The sequence below is a fragment of the Patella vulgata genome, chromosome 4 (genome assembly GCF_932274485.2).
Source record: "Patella vulgata chromosome 4, xgPatVulg1.2, whole genome shotgun sequence".
Lineage (NCBI taxonomy): Eukaryota > Metazoa > Mollusca > Gastropoda > Patellidae > Patella > Patella vulgata.
The window spans coordinates 46,765,829-46,786,697 of record NC_065882.2 but is presented as its reverse complement, the minus strand read 5'-3'; the positions used below and the strand labels follow the sequence as shown (position 1 = coordinate 46,786,697).

The following is a 20,869-nucleotide window of genomic DNA, read 5'->3' as shown; positions in this document are numbered from 1 at the left end:
TTTCAAAATCAGGAATCGATACATTTTGTCAAATTTGAAGAAATTGAGATGATACAATACGTATTTATTTAAAATCAGAAAATTCAACAGAAAGAACTGAATCAACAATTTATCACACGATGTGCAACCTTCAGTGATCATGACACTTAAACTTCACACTTTCATACTTCCTGTTGGTTTTGATTATATTAAACAAAGTAGAGACCAGATTTCACACAACACTGTAAATAAAAGTGAAAATAAAATGCTAACATGTGAAGACATAGTCCAGGACTCTTCATACAATTAAAAGGTTAATTACTCCTGTCATGCTAAAAAAAATAATTTGAGCACTTACATATTTGAAAAATTTTCAGTTTGAATTGTTATTAGGCCTAATATCTCTATTTAAAAGTAAATGAAAGCCCTTAAATATCAGTCACAACAGTAGGACAATAAACTCGATTTTATTTCATTTCATTTAAATATTCGTAACATTTCTACATGTTGAGCCTTAAACTTAGGTGATATTTTGATATAATAAAAAAAATATGAATATCTATTATTGATGTTATATGCAATTTTATTGAGTTTGAAATGCTACAAAACTATATATATGTATTGTGTTTTCTTATAGCAAAGACATAAAAATGATGACATTGTTAATAATAGACTGTCATATGTATTACGGGACGGTAAACTTATTGAAGAACGATGGCATAAAGTAATGGTTGGTGACATCATTAAACTAAATAATAATGATTTTGTAGCTGTAAGTATACATTTATGCTTCAATGATTTCTGTAGGTTCTTTTTTTTGGTGATCATATTGTTTGTTGGTCACTTGATATGAAACCTGATATAAGAAACTGTTGACGTTACTATTTTTATAGAATTGTCCTCATAGACGTTCAATTTTAGGAATATGATAAGGAACAAGAATCTATTGAAAAACAAAATGTTTGGATCTGGTAAACTTTCTCCTTTACTCTTTGTCTTGTAGCATATTTATCTTGTAGCACAGATTAGTGAAACATGGTTTTCATCAAGAGTCAAAGCTTTTAATTCCAAATATTTAAGTTTAGAAATTTTAAACAAAACATTGTTCACACAACATATGTGGATATTTATTTATCACGTTCCAAAAAACGAAAAATTAAATTGGTTTGACCATATATTTAGATTGAGGTTAAATAATAGAATATATTATGTGATGTATTACTACAGGCTGATCTGTTATTACTGTCTGCCAGTGAACCAAACAGTTTATGTTATATAGAAACTGCAGAATTAGATGGGTAAGATAAACTTTATGTATAACTTCTTCATGCTCGACAGCTGAAGTAGATTTGTCACTGGAGTATTTCTTAAAGGAATGTGTTTTATCCATAGTAATAACAATTCACCTTTATTTTTATCACAATGAAAGATACAATAATCCAGGTATCTGTTTAAAATGGATATGGGTTTTCTGTGATTTTTGATAACTTCCAGAGTTATTCCTCTTTATTACAAAATCTATTTAACTCTGTAGAATTTTCAATAATCCAACCTTTGTGAAAATTATATTGGTTGTCTATTATATTAAAAGGAAGAACGTTATTGATTTCAATGATTTTCGATATTTAAGCACAGCAGTCTGATTAAGATGGGGGGTTGGATGGCCGAATGGTTAGCGTGTGCGCGCTGTCATTGAGTCAACTGGTGTGGTTTCGATTTCCCGGTTGTACGTGACAAGGAGTTGGGTCGCCTGTCCAGCCTTGTGGGTTTTCCCCGGGTCCTCCGGTTTCCTCCCACTGCTAAAGACCCCCTACCCGCAAGCTAATTATTGATTGAACCATATGTTAGTCCCGAAATGACCTAGTTTGTGTTGAGTGGAGGTTAAACTTCATTTCTCTCTCTCTGATTAAAATCAGTTGTAAATTTTTGCTCATTTTCAATTGATTTTGTTAAAAATTTTGCATTTTATATTTTAGACAGGCATTATGTAAGGGCTAAATCTGAATATTGCAGTCTATCCTTGGACCTTAATGTTATATAAATTCTTAATTAGACATTTATTTAAATTGTCTGCGATATCACTTCAGTGGAAGTGGATGTTAATTAAAGCTATTTCACACATTTATTTACATGACAAGACCATAATTAACTCTCTATGCCATTGCATGGCTCCGATTTTAAGTAGATTAGAATGGTTTAGCCATTTAATGATTTAATTTAAAAATGGAGAAGCAAGACTAAGACTCAAATGACCAGTAGGGTAGTTACGATCAATGCACACATCTTGTCAAAACTACAACCATTGATAACTTTGCTCAAAACAAAGTAATTTGAATGAAATTTTCAATATATTCATTTTGCATCATCAATTTCTGAAATATTATAGCGGAAACGGCCAGCTCTTTATCTAAATCTTACATAATGCCCCTTTAATATATGGAATCTACATCACAAATGTTTTTATGTTTTGCTATAAAGCATGGACTTAATTATAGGAGACACCCCATCTGTTTTGATATTCAAGCTAAATGTACATCTGTTCAAGTGCTACCCTTAATTATAGAATGCATTAGTGGTGTCATAATTACTATTCGATCCTTTAATATGGCATCCCTCAATCAGTCAAATCTCTTTAACAGAATTTTTTATTTACTGTGTTATTTGAATGGAGGCATCTAAAAAGTTTTTTAAAACTTGATTCCGATAGTTGTTATCATTATTGATCTATTGTGAGTACAGTACTTGTATGTAGGTGGACCATCCCCTTTAAAATGTGAAGTTTCTTAGTTCACAAAATTATTGCTCAGTACCTAAGCAGGTTGGAAGTACATGTATATTGAATTTCTATTTTTGTAGAGAAACAAATTTGAAAGTAAAACAGGCTATAGATGAAACAGCTCAATTGGAAGATAATCATGATCTTATGAGCGAGTTTTCTGGTAGGTTTATTATCACTTTGCAATATGACTACATTCTGTATACCTTGTTTGGTGCTTTTGAAATACCTATTATATTTTGTTACTTTAATTGCTAATTATTAAACTTTAGCTTATTACACATATTGTTGAAAGAACGGCAGATCCTCTGCAGTTGTTTGATTGATCAGTGGCAGAATATTTTGTGATTCTACACATAACATGTAGAATGTGGTTGTACTCTGATGATGTGCATGTACAAATTATTTTATCGATATTAAACACTGTATTGTAGAACTTATAGTATTCATTGACTCATCATGCAACTGACTGAAGTATGGCTAGTGTGAGGGTGTAAAACAAGAGTTATTCAATCCATTTGTTGTAGCAAAACAAAGTAGCTGCCTCTGTCTTTTAATACTGAACCATCATTGAAAACATTTATATTTTTGGTGTACAAAATTTATCCATGTGTTGATAATTTCTTTTTTTTTCCCGACAGCTGAACTTTTATGTGAACCACCAAACAATAGATTGAGTAAATTTGATGGAAAATTGACATATAATAGGAAGGAGTATTCCTTAGACAATGAGAAAGTATTGTTAAGAGGATGTATTTTACGTAACACTGCTTGGTGTTATGGATTGGTTATATTCGCGGGACGAGATACCAAATTAATGATGAATAGTGGTAAAACAAAGTTTAAGAGAACACATATAGATCGTCTTATGAATCTGCTTATTATTGGTGTAAGTATAAACATCCTTTGTTAGCATTTAATTTAGATGTATGGATGGATTTGTAACTAAGTTTCCCACGATGTACTTCAAAATTTACAACACATGTGATATTACTGGGTTGGATACGGGAATTTTGAAAAATGCTCTTTAGATCATAAGGTCTGTCATTGAGTCAATTGGCATGGTTTTGATACCACAGTTTCAAGTAGTAGGGTCGCCCGGCTAACATGGATTTATTACGGTCTTAAATGGTTTAACACATGCACATTAGAGCATAAGGTCTGTAAATGAGTCAAGTGGCGCAGTTTTGATTCCCCGCTTGTTTGAGACAAACAGTAGGGTCAACTGCCCAACCTCGTTGGTTTTCTCCAGGTTCCTCCCACAGCTAAAGGCCTCTATGCGACAGCGGATTATTGAAATTAGATTGAACCATGTTAGTACCGAAATGACCTAGTTTGTGTCGTGGACATTAAACCCAGTTCTCTCTCACCTTGCAGAGACTTGTGAACATAAAGGTTAGTGGACTGCTCAGATGACTTAACTGCTGTGGGAATATGTGTCATTGCCTAGCAACCTATCTCAATATGAATTTATCATAGAAGTTAACAAGCAAGATGGCACTTCTAGATACTTTTGGTAGAAAATTGTTTTGTATTTTTCAGATTTTCTTATTTCTGGTGACCATGTGCCTGATCTGTACAGTAGCTTGTGGAGTTTGGGAATCGTTTATTGGTTATGATTTTCAAGCTTATCTACCATGGGAATCATTTGTTCCTACATCTAAAGAAACAGGGTCGGCTACTATTGCAGTATTAGTCTTTCTGTCCTATATTATTATTCTGAATACAGTTGTGCCTATATCACTCTATGTGAGGTAAGATTATATCATAAATATTTTGGGTTTTTTTTATTTTCATTCATTTGTTACATTGTCGCTTTAACTTATCATGGTAAGGTCTGTACCTTTTGTGCACTGGTGTGATTTACTGTTCAGATCTGGTCAAAATTATGCATAGCTTTAAGCAATTGAAATTCACAGCTAAAGATGCATTATGTAAGATTTATATAAAGAGTTGTCTGTTTTTGCAATAATAATTCAAAAACAGATAATGAAAAATGAATATATTGAAAATTTCGATCAAATTACTTTAAGATATAGGATTAAGGAAATGATTAGATGTGATAAACCCGACATTCTCTCTTGAAGGGACAAATTAGTTTGATTTCATTAATATTTATTAACAATAGTACAATTCATGCAGAAATGGAGTCTTTCTTTCCACAAATTGCAGAACAGTAGGATGTTAAACCCCATTTCATTTTATTTCCTTTCTTTTCACAAACACACCAAGCCCAACAAGCTGTAGTTATCTTAGCCGAAAGTTATGTTTTCTTTGTCACCTGAATAATTTCAATTCTTAGTGAAAAATAAGCTGAGGACCAATCTGTCAGGCATTCAGTGTGCAAGGCACGTTAAGAAAGATGAAAATAGATAAATATTACAATGATTGATATTGTTTGCTGACTACTACATCTCTTTCACACTACAAATTTTCACCTTCCTTCTTTAGTTTAAATGCTTTTTAATGTATTTTGTTTTCTAGTGTTGAAATAATCCGTCTAGTAAACAGTCTGTGGATAAACTGGGATGTCAAATTATATTATGATAAAAAAGACACACCAGCTAAAGCTCGAACCACTACATTAAATGAAGAATTAGGTCAGATAGAATATATATTTTCTGATAAAACAGGCACCTTAACACAAGTAAGTTGACATGAAATTCAAGATGCACGATGAAATACCTGTAAGCAGGAAACATGTAATCACGTTTTTAGCTTGTGGACACTTTAAGAGGTCACTATTTTTATCAAATTTTGATAAACCTTGGATATTGGCATATATTGGACCGTAACTTCCTGGATTATGGCCTCTGAATGTTTTAGCTTGTGACCACATACAGGTCACAGTTTGTATCCAATTTTAAACACCTTTCGAATTGCGGGTGAGTTAAATTTCTTGAAAATTGGACCGAAACTGCCTGACAAAATGGCCACTCCCCGTACCTAAATAGTGTAAAAGTATGTAAAACCAAGGCTGTAGACCCTCTAGAGGTTACAATTTTGATCAGATTTTGATGAAACTTAAAATATATGTTTATATCCCAAGGATTGGGGTTCCTTTTGATATTTGCGCGTATCGGACCCAAACTTCCTGGATTATGATCCCTGATTGTACAAAAAATCACTTTTTTTTTAGCTTGTTTTTTTTCCATCTCTTGCAAAATGTGGGCATTTCTTGCATGGCAACCGCTCAAAGTCTCTTGATGGACTGACTTCACTAGTTTAGATGATTCTATTCATATAGATATTATGACGTGTACAATTTATTTATGTCATAGATGTTGATTTTTTCTGTGTATTTTTTTTAGAATATAATGACATTTAATAAATGTTCAATCAATGGTAAATCTTATGGTGATCCAATAGATGAATTAGGCAATATGTTGGAAATATCTGAGGTAATTAAAGATGGTGAACTCTAAGGACTGTCGTTTATTCTATTTTATTCACTTGAAAGCCAAGAGATTAGAGTTATGTTGATTGGGATAATTATAATGTTATTACTAAAATTTGATGAGTAATCACATTATTGACTTAAGTAGGTATTTTTGCCTAAAATATATAGTTTGACTGTCTAAATGGTTTAAAGAGATACATGTTTATGCATGCAAGTGATTGAGAATGTGTGACAAGGAGTGGGTTTTACTTGATATCTTGGTTTCTCATATTCTCTAGAACTGTGGGTGAGGTGCTGGCTCGCTAACCAGGATGTCTCGGGTTCCCTTGCTGTTGGAAAGTTCCTCAGGATTTTCTGGTGTGGTTTCTCCCTTATCAGTGGTGCATTGTGGAGGGCCTAACAAGGAACAGTGTTTAAATTGTTAGGATGGGATGAGAAACCGAGGTCCAATATGTACACATTGGCATGCACATGAACCCTTGTCAGTTGGAATTTGAATTAAGAGAGTAGGTCATAGTGCCGCTGTCTGTGCTAAATTTCCCTAATGGCACACTAAATGGCTTATGTTTGTCTTCATTAGCCCAGTCAGTGCATAAAAGTAGAATGTTAACACCAATTCATTTCTCATAATCTCAAAGGAGATTTACGCATAAACAAGTAATGAATACGACAAGGAAAGTTTTGTGGGGACAGTGACGTTTTTAGACTACTCATAATCGAATTCCAACTGTCGAGGGGTTTTTCATATGCACACAAACTAGTGCATGTGTGGAGCTTTTTTGGAATGGCAAGGCAATTTTTTGGCCTGTCTCGCAATCTTGCACAACTGACATAGGGAAACCTGGCTGGAAAATCATGAGAAACTTTCTTGACCAACACGAGAATTAAAAGACAGGATCTCCTGGTTAGTGAGCCAGTGCCATACTCTTTGAAACACTCTAAGAACACTTTCTAAATTTTATATTTCAGAGAACTCCCAAAGTTGATTTTAGTGACAATTCCTACGCAGAACCAACTTTTGACTTTTATGATAAACGTCTTTTAGAAGATATCCATAGTGGAGTAAAAGAAACAGAAGCTTTTTTCCGTAATTTAGCTTTATGTCATACTGTGATGCCAGAAACTAAAAAAGATGGTAAGTTCCTTTTAGATCAAGGATTAAGACTTGGCACTATACAATTGGTCCTACAAATTTTAATAACTGACAATAATACTTGTTGACTGTCATTCTGTCAGTCTGTCCCGCCTTTTGAAACACAATAACTCTGCTTCTATTTGAGGTAAGATGTCAAGAACATGTATAGATGTTCATTTGGTGAATGTTTTGACTTTGTTCGATAATGAGCAATTTCTCCAGAGGCTAAGCAGAGATAAGTAATTTGATTCTACGTTGCTTTCCAACCTGGTGATGCTTTCGAACAAACTCTGATTCTATTTGAGTGAAATGAAATGAAGTTGGGTTTAATATCCTATTGGGCTAATGAAGACGGGCAATTTGAGTGGAAGTGATGCATCAATACCCTAACTAGTGATAAACAGTTTAATTGCTCGAGGCATTATATTTGATATAAAATTAATGAAGTAAAAGAAAGAAAACCAGTAACTTAGAGTTCCCAATTGCAAACCCAAGTAATGTGTAACTGTAATGAAACTTGATTATTTATCTATATCTAGGTAGATTAGAGTATCAAGCTCAATCCCCCGATGAAGGTGCCTTGGTTTCCGCAGCTAGAAATTTTGGTTTTGTTTTTAAGGTGAGTAGCTTATTTCACAGATTATTTTATTTATTGTTGTGACATTCTCACATGATAAAATTATTCATATATTATATCATTTTATAAAACTGGATATTTTTATTTCAGTCTCGAACACCAAGTACTATTACTATAGAAGTAAATGGTGAAACAGAAATATATGAACTGTTATGTATATTGGATTTTAATAATGTTCGTAAAAGAATGTCTGTAAGTTGGTAAAATCACTACTTATATTTCAAAAAATTAAATCAAATATTTCTCTTTATACATGTTGTGTATAATAAGACTGAATTGGAAGTAAAAAAAAATCAAAAACACCATATAGCCTTTTGTAACAAGCAAGACATCCACAATCAGTGACCACATGTACCATTGATTGACATCAGCTTTGTGTCAAGAAATGCATGAATATTGATATACTTATTGTGATTATATTATGTTTATTTATATATTTTATAGGTAATAGTAAGAAAAGATGGTAAAATAACATTATATTGTAAAGGGGCAGATTCTATTATATTTGAAAGATTAGATCCAAGCTGTTCTCAGTTAAAAGAGCTGACTTTAAGTCATTTAAATGTAAGTTACTTGTAAAACATGTTTACAGACATAGACCATCAGTATCTTATATTATCAACATGAATGGGTTATTAGTCAAATTTAAATATTTTGATACTAAGGCTATGTATTTTTATAGATTTAAAGATAGGTTCCTTTGAACAAAATTCGGTCATGATATTTGTAATAACCAAATTTTTCGGGGTATCAATCGATACTTTTTTCTGCGAAAATCAGACCTTTGTCTTATGCTCCTATACTCCACATCGACATATATGGATGAAGATAAAAAAATTACACCCTGCTAAATCGTCTGCTAAATAATGGCAAGTAGTCATACGGTAAAATCAAACTTTTGCTATCGTCTAAAACTACTCACGGTATTCCAGTAAAAATATGTCGACATTTCTAAATATATATAGCTGGCATAACTTTTATTTAAAAACATAACCCCCATTCAAAATATAATCATAAATGCTAGAAAATTCCATCAAAATAGAACCTTTCTTCCGACATTATTCATGTGGAAATTTTCATGTTGCCATCTCTCATATTTTCTTGCATCTCCCGAGAGTTCTACTTTAGTTTTCAATTAAGTTAACCAATCATACATAGGCGCCATTGGAATATTATTACCATATGCGATCACAAACATCATGTGTATTATCTAACATTTATTGAATATATTGAAATAAGAACAGGTTCAAATAACCAAGAATACAACTTGGGATATTACTCAAGTTAGTCCTATATTTATAAACTGATTATTTTACATTAATCAATATTAGGCCACACAAAATAAATGTCTTGTTTCTCGGGCAACTGACAGCTGAAACTGTAGGGAGGGAGGGCGCTTTCTTTTTTTTTTTTTACTCATTGATGGTGCAAAATAAAATTTGGCTATTGCTGAAAATTGTTGGGGCGGGAGGGCGGTCTTTCTTTTTTTTTTTTTTTAAATGAGAAAGTCATTACTTGTTTACGTTTTTGCTTTCCATTATATTCAACTTTATTGTACATACTTAAAACATAAACCCAAAATCAAGTCTACTAAAACACTGAGACTGAACACTGACTGAAAGGAAAATAATTTTCCATATTTAATTCACATAATTGAAATTGGTTTAAAATAAAATTCCATACGACTATGTAATAGCCCTCCATAAAGACAACAATATTTTTAAAAACTAAGCCTCTTTCACCAGGTGTATCAAAAATAATAATCATGGTAACCAGTATTTAAAACTAAATCTAGTATCGCCGGTTTATTTATAATTATTTACCGAATTCCAACCAATGCATGTCACATCGTGTCATCGGTATTGGAGATTGCCGGAAATACTGTTTCTTGGGATATTCGGTGTGTTTCTCAGGATATTCGGTGTTCTATCCGGTGTTTATATTGAATGACTATTTAAATCTAACTAACAACTGGTCAGTAAAACCATCAAATCGGTAATCCAATTATTATTTTCCGGATTATCGAAACTACCGTAAATGTGCTAATAATGACCCAGATTCTAAGGTATGCATTATGACGACTATCGTCATCGTATCGTATTCTTAGCTATAATTAATTAACCTGTTCTACGGTTCATTATTTTATCAATAGGATTTTCCAAACAAGGACCGACTGAAGCCGGCAATAATGAGCCGATTACGATCGAATGATTGAAATATTGTCGCCAATGACTTTTAACACGAATCAAATTCTAGTTTATCAGGGGAGGTAATTAATATCACGTGATACAAAATGGAGGTTCTTTCGATATCAATAAAAAAGGCAAATCTGCCAAACTTCGCCATTGTTCGGATAAAAAAGACAGCATGTTCATCTGAATCAGTTTTAATACATTTGAATAGATATACATGTATGGCGGATGTAGGTACATGCGGGATATTTTTTTACGACTTGCTTGTCGATGTGCGGGCGGGCGTTACATATTTATTTTTTTTCATCAAGACTAATAAATAGACTGCACGCGCAACCAATTTTGCGTGCGGGCGGTGCCCGAGAAACAAGTTATTTTATTTGTGTTGCCTTATGGGGCAATTTTTTGACGTACATTGGCATAGTATTATACTAAAAGTAGAATAAAACTTGAGTATCTCGATAAAAGATTGCTACGGTGGAGTTAAAACACAATCGTCTTATATACCGCTTCGACTTATATATGGATGGAGGTTGGAAAAACAGTAAAATATGACAATTCTACTTATACTCCACATCGACTTGCAACCTGTAAAATACAGTACTAGCAAAAATCAGTTGAATGGCTAACATTGATGATTTAACATTTGAGGTGACATTTTTATATCTCAGCCATTCATCATCTTGTAAAACATAATGGCAATTACAATTAAAAAAAACATTATAGAAAACATTTCCCTCGAAGAATTAAATGTTTCTGGTCACATGTACATTTTTCATTGTTGTTTGGGGATATTTTCCAGTCGATAGTTTAACAAATATACCTTTAAAAACCCAACAAATGGTAACAATAGTAACCAATATTTGTAAGGAATGATTTAAATTGCATCTAGAATTATTGTATCAGTACATGTATGATGTACCAGGTAATATATGGAGAAATACGCTACCTTAACTGAAATCAAATTAAATGCATTTCTTCATAATTATTGTTTATAGTGTGAGTATTTTATAGCTTCGAACCACCAGTGATGAATATGGCCATGACGTGACATAATATTTGGGAGGGGTAAATAATGGTCATATCTCTCATCATATTGAGTGGCGTGTAGTATGTATTGCATGGATTTATATCTGAAGGTATGGTTTATTCATACATTATGTTTCCTAAGTTATGATTTAGATCAGTTTTAAAATTGAACACGGACCAATCTATGATTATATTTTAATATTTTGTGGTGTTTGTTTTTAAGGAATTTGCTCAAACTGGATTAAGAACATTATGTTTAGCACAAAAAGAATTACAACCAGATGTTTATAATAAATGGAAGGAGAAACACCAGGCTGCCAGGTATAATTATTTTGACAAATCTTTTGTTTTCAACAAGTCATATAATGATATAAACCTTTCAAATTATTTAGCATTGCAAGTTAATCATGTAAAGCTCCCAAAGGCATACATAATATGAATTGACTCTGACACTTACACTGTTGGAAATTTGAGGGTGTGGTGGGGGAGGGGGGGGGATCTTGCCCAGAATAAAGCATAAAATGAATCACTCATATTAACTTTAGACCTGACAGACACAAAGGAAACCCTTGCCATTAGTTTGCCATACTACCATTTAGTTAACCAGATTCCAGCTTGCCTTGGTTTAACTAGACTAAAGCAATTATGGCCGTAATCTTTATTCTGAATTCAAAGGAATGTATCAAATAAATGTATTGTAATGATACTGAAATTGTTTTACAGTGTAACATTAGACAATCGAGATGATGCATTAGATGGTGTATATGAAGAAATAGAGAAGAATATGATATTAGTTGGAGCTACAGCTATAGAAGATAAATTACAAGATGGTGTACCAGAAGCTATAGCTAATTTAGCTCTTGCTGGTATTAAAATCTGGGTTCTTACTGGAGATAAACAAGGTATGTGGATATATTTATTTATTTATGATGATGCAAGTATTGTATAGATATAAGAACTTTTCTGTTCAGTTTAATGTTGTAATTGTGACTACATGTTCTATATGCAAAATGTTAGGAGTATAATGCTGCACAAGAAAAATACAATTTATATTTAGATGTTTCACTCACTCACAAATGAAGAAAATACAACAGTGTATTAATCTTAATTTACAACGTTACACCATTATTCAACATTTGCATTAAACCCTAACCCCCCTTCTTCATTATCCCAGTCGGAGCAGAACAGTAGGACGTTGAACCTCATTTCATTTCATTTCAAAAACCTAATTCATTTCACTTCTTCTTTTTTCTTCTTCTTATTATTATAGAAACAGCGATAAATATAGGATATTCATGCCGTCTGCTTACGGAAGAAATGGAAGAACCATTTATTATAAGTGCTGAGTCATGCGAGGAGGTACAGAAGGAATTACAGACAGCTTTAGATGAAGTAAAGAAAGCAAAGACTGCTGGTGCTGGTAGAAATGATGTTGGTGTTATAATAGCTAATGGTGGTGGTGGACAAGCAGTGTATAATGGTACAAATGGACACCTTCCTACTCAGCAAGAAGAATATGGAGACTTTGCTCTTGTTATCAATGGCCATAGTTTAGTAAGTTTTTATTTCTATTGATATAACTGCTTAAACCTCACTGATTAAATTGTCCTTGAGTGCTCATATAATGTCCCTGGCTGTTAAAACACAGCTAAAATATACCAGAACACTCTTCAGCACATTCTGTATGTTCCACTGTTTACAGTGACATCATTCAAGATGGATAATGAAAGTCAGTATTGTTCTAGGAACTTGTCTTTCAACTATCTTATATCATGCATTGTAAACCTTCTGATTAACTGAAGACCTGCCATAGCCATCATATAACACCCATTACAGTTCAGCATTCAATCATTATTGTGTTATTTTGTTGTTTTTTTTTCTAATTTTATATTGGAATTATATTGTTGTATGTTTTAGGTATATGCATTGAAACCAGAGTTAGAGGGGTTATTCCTGGAGTTAGGTTGTTCGTGTAAAGCTATTATATGCTGTCGTGTCACACCCTTACAAAAAGCTTTGGTAGTGGATTTAGTGAAACGAAGTAAAAAATCTATTACACTAGCAATAGGTGATGGGGCAAATGATGTCAGTATGATCAAGAGTAAGTTTATTGTTATATACTCTTCAAAAAAATACAAACAATACAAAACTGCGGAAATGCACTGCTGTTTTTATTAGAGGTAACCAGTGTATGTTAATAACAGGCCAATTGCCTACACATAAACATAAAGGGTGATCTATTGTTACGCATAGTCATTGGAAAAATCCATATTCGCTGTGAATTTCAATTGGAGTTACGATAAAAGTTGTTCTTTGTGTATAGAAATGGTTATTATTATTATTATATATAGCTAATAATGAATATATTGACAAATGACAGGCACCATTTGTATTTCTGTACTTATAGAGACGATAATTCGATGTAGTCCCCGTTACGTCACCAGCCAATCAACAGGATTAAGATAGTAATTAAAAAATTGAAAAGCGTTTTGGGGTGTTGAATACTTAAACGTTAATAGCTGAATTAATTTTAAACAGATTGGTGTGAACTTATCGTAAAGTGGATGTAGTAACCATTGGCTATACGTACCGAAAAGTTTTCTCACCCATCTTATGTGCACTTTAAAATAAAAATGGGTGAAGCAGCTCATTTTTGATGACATGGCGGTATCTGAGAACCAAAATATATTTTTTGTGTGGCCTAATGTTGTAGAGATACTGTAATATTTTGATGGTAAGTGGTTAATGTAAATGATAATTGTGAGTGTGTGTACAATGTGGTGATAATGTGCAATAATGAGTAGATGATAGATGTGGAGTATAAATGATGTATGAAGTACATGGATGTAAATAATATAAGTAATTATTATTAATTGTATTTTATAATATATTTACAGTGGCTCATATAGGTGTTGGTATCAGTGGACAGGAAGGTATGCAGGCAGTATTAGCAAGTGATTACTCCATGGCACAGTTTCGCTATTTAGAGAGACTGTTGTTAGTACATGGAAGATGGTCTTACCTTCGAATGTGTAAATTTCTGCGATATTTTTTCTATAAGAACTTTGCATTTACATTGTGCCATTTCTGGTTTGCCTTTTTTTGTGGATTTTCAGCTCAGGTTAGTAATATATCATATTTTGGTTATATAGGAATTAGGAATTGTCCAGGGCACCATTTCCATCATAGCACATTGCAATGGTGCAGAAAGTATGATGTTAAATCCAATTTTATTTACAAAATTAACAATATCCTTTGCCCATCATATTGCAACCTTGTTGTATTAACTTATTGAGCATATCATTATAAGTTTATGAGAAGCACAATATTTAACCATGTTCGTCTCTAAAAACAAATCGATAAAATCACCTAATAGACTGTGCATCTATAACTGCCCAGCCAAAACACAGAACAGCACAGATAATTCATAATACCAAAGCCCTTAGTATTGAAATATAACATTAAGCCAAGGACAAATGGTATCATGTGTTTAACTTGTAGTGCAACTATGCCTCAAATAGATTTAGTATGCAATATAGGATAGAGTGATACATTTTGCCTTCCCCATATTACTTACCTATATATAACCTGTTTTAACACCCTTTCAATATTTATGATATATAATGTTAGTCTGTATTTGTTTTTCAGACACTATATGATCCATATTTTATTTCACTATATAATGTGTTCTATACATCATTACCTGTCCTGGTACTTGGTATGTTAGACCAGGTAGGTTCTCTATTTTATTTATATCTCATTCTCTTCAATAATAAATTTTTTTAATAACACTTGTACATGATCCATATTTATTAGCCCAGTGGGTGCAGAAAAGTAGGACATTTAACCCTATTTCATTTATTCGTTCATTCCTTCGTTCATTCCTTGTACATGAGCAAAAATTAGAATTTCAGGCATTAAACCATGTGACAACTGTATAGAAAAATCTCATTACCAATCATGGTTCTACTTATCATAGATTTCTCATTAAAACTGACAATTTTGGAAGAACTTCATTCCTTGTTAATTACTTGATTACAATTTTGTCATTTCAAAAGTTATAGGAGTAATCCAATTGAGTCCGGTAGGAGTATAAATTTTTGAACTCTTTGTCAACAATAAACAAGCTGATGTACTTTATTAATGGAATGTTATTTATATTTTAGGATGTAAATGATGACTATTCCATCCGATATCCTAAACTCTATACACCTGGTTTACAAGATGCATTGTTTAATAAACGAAAGTTTTTATGGAGTGTTTGTGAAGGAGTAATATCCTCATTAATTATGTTTTTTATACCTTATGGAGCATTTCTCTATACACATGGTGTATCAGGCTATGATTTAGCAGACATGCAGTCATTTGGTACTGTTGTAGCTGCCATACTGGTTGTGGCTACCAATTTAAGGGTAGGTATCTATTTAAAAAATCTAAACCTCTTTGATTTAAATCAAAAGTATGGTCCAACAAATTAATGTCCAATTCTATGTATTTAATGACATTAGTTGTTCCGTTAACTGGGATCCCATGTACAGATGTGTAGCGAACATATAAATTCTTGTCATTTGGAATTCTAAGAAGAGCATGTGAAGATGCCACTGCCGGTCAGAATTCATCCTTTGCTAGAAATAAAAATTACCATTTGTTAGTTTAAAAACATCCTAAGCATCCCCAACTCATTCTGACATACTGTGTCATAGACCAGGATCTGACAGTACACTTGTGTTTTTTGATTGTAGTGTATCTGTGGAATAACTTTAATAGATGTATCCTACATAAATTAAAAGATCATTAAAGCTATTATGCTACATTTATGTCATGATATCTGTTGTTTATATTTCTATTATTACTTTCTCTTTCAGTGTGCTTTAGATACTTCATATTGGACAGGGTTCAACCACTTTGTGATGTGGGGAAGCATAATCTACTACTTCTGTTTTATTTTAGCATTTTATTCAGAAGGAATAGGCTACTCTTATGTTGGAGTAGCACTATCTGTGTTTTCGTCTGCTAATTTTTGGCTGTGTTTATTGTTAACGTGTACATTATTGATTGTACCGGTGGTAGCGTATAGATTCTATACCTCAAACATTAATCCTACACTCTCTGACAAAGTTCGCTTAAGACAACGTATCAAGAAGACCAAATCAAGATCAAGAGACCTCAATTTTCGCAGACAGTCGACAATGCGCAGAAGTACCCGTTCCATGCGTTCAGGTTACGCATTTGCTCACCAAGAGGGTTTTGGGGAGCTCATCACAAGCGGAATCAACATGCGGGAAAGGGCTGAAGATAAACATAAAGAGCCTGTTACTCTTACAAAAATTACACGGCATGACAGCACTCGTCAGAAACCTCCACCAGTTGAGCCTAATAGTAATATTGTATTCGTGGAACACTTATAAGATTAGTGTTACAGACTATGCAGCTGATGACAATGATAGCCAGCTATTGTGTTTTTAATGAGCAGCACATTCTTATGTTAAACTATACTATAGACTATACACAGTTTTATCATTAGAGCCATCTTTGAAAATATTTGAAACTTTTTTTTATTTTATGACAAGTTTGTCACATATATTATATATAGATAAAGATATATTTAATGCATATTATAATTGTTGATTTTAAAAATGTTAAAGCATAATTTTGTCCTTAATTATTATCATGTTTTTTTTTGTCTTTGTTTGTAAATACTGTGGATAGTTTTAGATTTATGTGGCCATTTATAAGTTATTATTTAGTCTGTGTCAAGAATAACTATCCATTGTTACACATTTTCCAAATATCAATGAAATGGTATTTTATACCAAGAAACCGGATCATTGTTTTAATTTGCATCATTTTATAGTGAGTGCTACTGACAGAATTTCTATCAGTCTTTTTGAAATCCATAAATTAGAACTACCGTATTTAGAACACTACAGTTGTTGTTTGGTACGTGGTCAAAAATGCAATGATTTTTATTGTAAAAAGTAAAATTTAGCACAAAAAAAATAATATTAAAATCAAGTTCAAGAGAAAATTTTACGGGTTTCATTAGGGGAAAATAAAAAAAAAAATAGTCACTAATGATATTTTTTATGAAAGTGTGTACATAATGTTCACTACATTTTATGAAGATTTTTGCTGTGAATTGTTATGTGATATATGGTAAAATGTAAAGATGTTTTTTCTATGCTTCAGAATTTAGAATTTATTTTTCCTACAGGTCTTGTATGGTATGGTTGAATTGTTTTAAACAACAGATATACCATAAAAAGAGTTATATAAGTATTTTTGGAAGTTGATGTTTCTTTTTAATTCTATGTCTGTGATGTTCCTGTGTTTCTGCTGATGACCAATATATTACTATAAACATTCAATTTTACAGTTTTCAAGTCTTTTGATAGGATTCTTTATATACATGTATCATTTTCAGAATTCATTTTAGACGAAATCTTTCTGTATCCAAAGAATTGAAAATTTGGATACTTCTAATCGACTATGTTTTCAGAATCTTTAGTATGGTAATAAGAAAGAGAAGAAAATCAAAATAGTGTAATATTTAGTTCTATTTCCATACAAAGGTTTTTATGGCATGTTTAAACAGATTATGAGATCTGATTTGAAAAAACAAACCGAAAATAGAAATTTTAATTATAAGTAATTCTGACAACAATGATAACTGGAGAGCTAGTGGCTAACAGTGCTAATCAATCTAGTAGACAAGAAACTGGCTTAATGTTTCCGCTTTATGATACATATTTTTACTTTGACACCATTCCTTTTGTATTGAAATAATTAGTTCACAGAGCAGAGATTGAGACTACTCATAGTTTAAATATAAAAGATACAATAATAAGAGATAAAGTTTGAATTTGAGAATTACTTAATAAGTTGCATGATGATATAGATTTTCTATACAGTAATATGGTTTTCACAATGAAATGTTGACTGGGAATCAACATTTACAATGAAAGTAGATTAATGCTAATACCAATTGATACATATATGTATTGTGTTTTAAGTATTAATTTTTAAAATCTTACATGTCTTGATGTATACATTCATTTAACTACATGTATTACTAGGTTTTGTCTAATCTTATCAATTTTTAATTTGAGCTCAATATATTATTCTAGATCAAGTAGAAGCTCATTTACTTTTGTGAACTAGACTCAGGTAGATGCTCTTAAACAAATATTATTGATGTCAAATTAGTTAAAATAAGTTTATATTATCATTACTGCTTTGCTTAAATAAGGTTTATATACATGAAAAGTTTTGTGGTTTTTGAGGATAGTAATTTTTGTCAAGTTCTTGTATGCATTGTCGTCCATCGACCACTTTTTTTTTTATGATAGCCCAATATTCTAAAGTTTTAGAAAATTTCAGGGATTGTTCACAGGGTCATAAGGAAAGACCCTATCAAAATTCAAGTACAGGAAAAAATTGTTGATGGAGTGTTTTAAGACTTGGTGGGATTGTTCATTAGGTTAAAACAAGAACCCTACTGATTTTCATAAATTTTGAACACATTTTGTCAATTAATATTTATAATCATACAGAACAAAGTTATAAATGGAATTTATACTTTTAAGCTTTATAGAGAGTCAGTGATAGAAAATCCTGAACTTGTGGGATTTGTTGATAAATATTTGAGATTTTGCTGGCGGTGGTTGTATAAAGGCTCTGACAGACCACTCACCATCTTTCTTACTAATAGAGCAATCCCAGATATATTTTTATGAACAAATCTGGTTCATTTGCAGTGAAAGAATCTTCCAGACCTTTATTCTAGTATTGTTCAACTATCTAAAGCTTTATGAAACTTGTTCAAAAGATACTTTCAGTTTACTCTAGCTATTAAGCAAATAGGGTGAGCATTTACTAACAGCTCAATAGTTTGCTTTGAAATTTCCAGAGCAAAAATAAAAGGCTATATCATCATATTTGATTTACATACTTGAAGATATTTTTATTCTTGGACTGCCGCTTTTATTTTAAAGGTTTTGAAAAGTTCATGTGTTAAATAACATTGTAGAGTCATACATCAATTCATTATTTGAAAGATTGCTATATATTTCTTTAAATGTTGTTTTATATATATACAAGTCATTTTTTTTTCAAATTATGATTCTTCTACAAGTGAAAGTGTAAATACAATCTGTATAGTAATTTGTTTAAACTCTTTATATTTTAAATGTTTTATCAGTGTTATTCTTTAAGATAACTTTTCCTCTCTATGTATATGGTATGTAAAATAATGTATATAAGGAAACAACCCATGGAATTTTAATGTATAATTACCGGGTGTTGCCCCATTTCTGGCTTGAGGGTAACAGAGTCTATCTTTATAAATCACTATGGCAGTTTCCAAATATATACATTATCCTTGTCCACTATTAAAGTTTCCAAAGATGTACATATTCCTTATTGCAATGAAAGCTGTATCATCACACAGTGAAACAAATGCTGTAAAGTGATAAAAGTAAATATGAATGGAACTAAAAATGTTTCTGACCCTCAAGCCTGAAAAATTAAGTATATATTCTATGCACCAAGGTTTTAAATTATTCCATTACATGTCCGTAAGTCACGTTAGATAATTTGCAAAATTTAAATTTGTAAGTGCATTTGTTAAAAATATGTACAAAAATTGATATATAAAGTCCAATTGTTTTGCCTTGGTAAGTCTGGTGTAAATATTTTGACATCTACCAGAAATTGCTGTTTTTTGTAATTACATAAAATGTACTTTTAGTGTCGACATTTGGTTTCTTAAAATTTCCTAAACAGTTTGATCAGTCATATGATTTGCTATTATCAATAGATTTTCGTTAATTAAGTTGAAAATTTTTAAAAGTGAAATTATGGAAAATATCATATCAGTTGGAAAAATGAGTTAATTAAGCTTTATATTATTGTGCTATTAAAACATATCAACTTTCATGTTCATACAATTAGGGAATAGGCTTTATTTCTCTTCTGTTACATGTACAACTTCTAATTTTTTATTTTTTACACTTATAAAGTTTGTTACATGTGCAGTAGTAGAAAATGTTAAGCAATCAACGAGAATATTGAAATGCTTAAACTAATTACATCATTGTTCTATTTCTATATCATCATCACATGTGGTTGGCTTTTTTGACTTAATTTTTGTCATTTATTATATTTTAGTGATGGTTTCAATTTATTTAGTAGCTATACTGGGAAAGTCAACTATTCTTATCAGATTCTGATTTCAAAAGATGTTAAAATTTAGCCAAATAGTTTTATTTATGCAAAAAATATAGAAATGTCAAAATACAAAATGCTTTTCTTTTGTTGATCAAAAGAAAATGTAGTTGTGATATACATGTATATTAAATGGAACGAAACCATGCAGCAGTTAGCCACACATTGGCGTTGCATCTTTGATTCTAAGCAACATCAATGGATTCTAGTCTACCATACAGTTGAAATAGGGTTCAGGTAGGATAGTGGAAGGTAAAAGTATTTTCAAGAGCTGTGATCTTTAATGTTAAATGAAATGCTGTTAAGTGAATTACCTCTGTATAATATCTGAATCCCAACATTGTCATATAATATAAATATTTAACAATGAGATATAGTTGATAATTACCAAGGACCACATGACAAGACAATGATGTTAATAATATGATTTGACATGTATATTATTCATCATAAATACTGTTTGCTACAGTTAAAATAAACACTGCTGTTAATGTTA

General features: G+C 31.7%; 1 protein-coding gene across 3 annotated transcripts in view; it reads left to right on the top strand.

Annotated features, from left to right (window-relative positions):
• LOC126817603 (phospholipid-transporting ATPase ID) overlaps positions 1 to 20,869 on the top strand; it is a 54,254-nt gene extending 33,385 nt beyond the window's left edge. For all 3 annotated transcript variants that reach the window (XM_056100621.1, XM_050544686.2, XM_050544685.2), the window contains 19 exons: positions 617 to 751; positions 1,207 to 1,277; positions 2,836 to 2,918; positions 3,397 to 3,644; positions 4,298 to 4,509; positions 5,240 to 5,402; positions 6,067 to 6,156; positions 7,125 to 7,290; positions 7,830 to 7,909; positions 8,018 to 8,119; positions 8,372 to 8,491; positions 11,372 to 11,469; positions 11,872 to 12,050; positions 12,419 to 12,702; positions 13,066 to 13,249; positions 14,046 to 14,269; positions 14,797 to 14,880; positions 15,315 to 15,560; positions 16,014 to 20,869. In XM_056100621.1, coding sequence (XP_055956596.1) covers positions 617 to 751; positions 1,207 to 1,277; positions 2,836 to 2,918; positions 3,397 to 3,644; positions 4,298 to 4,509; positions 5,240 to 5,402; positions 6,067 to 6,156; positions 7,125 to 7,290; positions 7,830 to 7,909; positions 8,018 to 8,119; positions 8,372 to 8,491; positions 11,372 to 11,469; positions 11,872 to 12,050; positions 12,419 to 12,702; positions 13,066 to 13,249; positions 14,046 to 14,269; positions 14,797 to 14,880; positions 15,315 to 15,560; positions 16,014 to 16,556 — 3,312 coding nt within the window. In that variant the 3' untranslated portion in view covers positions 16,557 to 20,869. The remainder of the gene's footprint in view (positions 1 to 616; positions 752 to 1,206; positions 1,278 to 2,835; positions 2,919 to 3,396; positions 3,645 to 4,297; positions 4,510 to 5,239; positions 5,403 to 6,066; positions 6,157 to 7,124; positions 7,291 to 7,829; positions 7,910 to 8,017; positions 8,120 to 8,371; positions 8,492 to 11,371; positions 11,470 to 11,871; positions 12,051 to 12,418; positions 12,703 to 13,065; positions 13,250 to 14,045; positions 14,270 to 14,796; positions 14,881 to 15,314; positions 15,561 to 16,013) is intronic.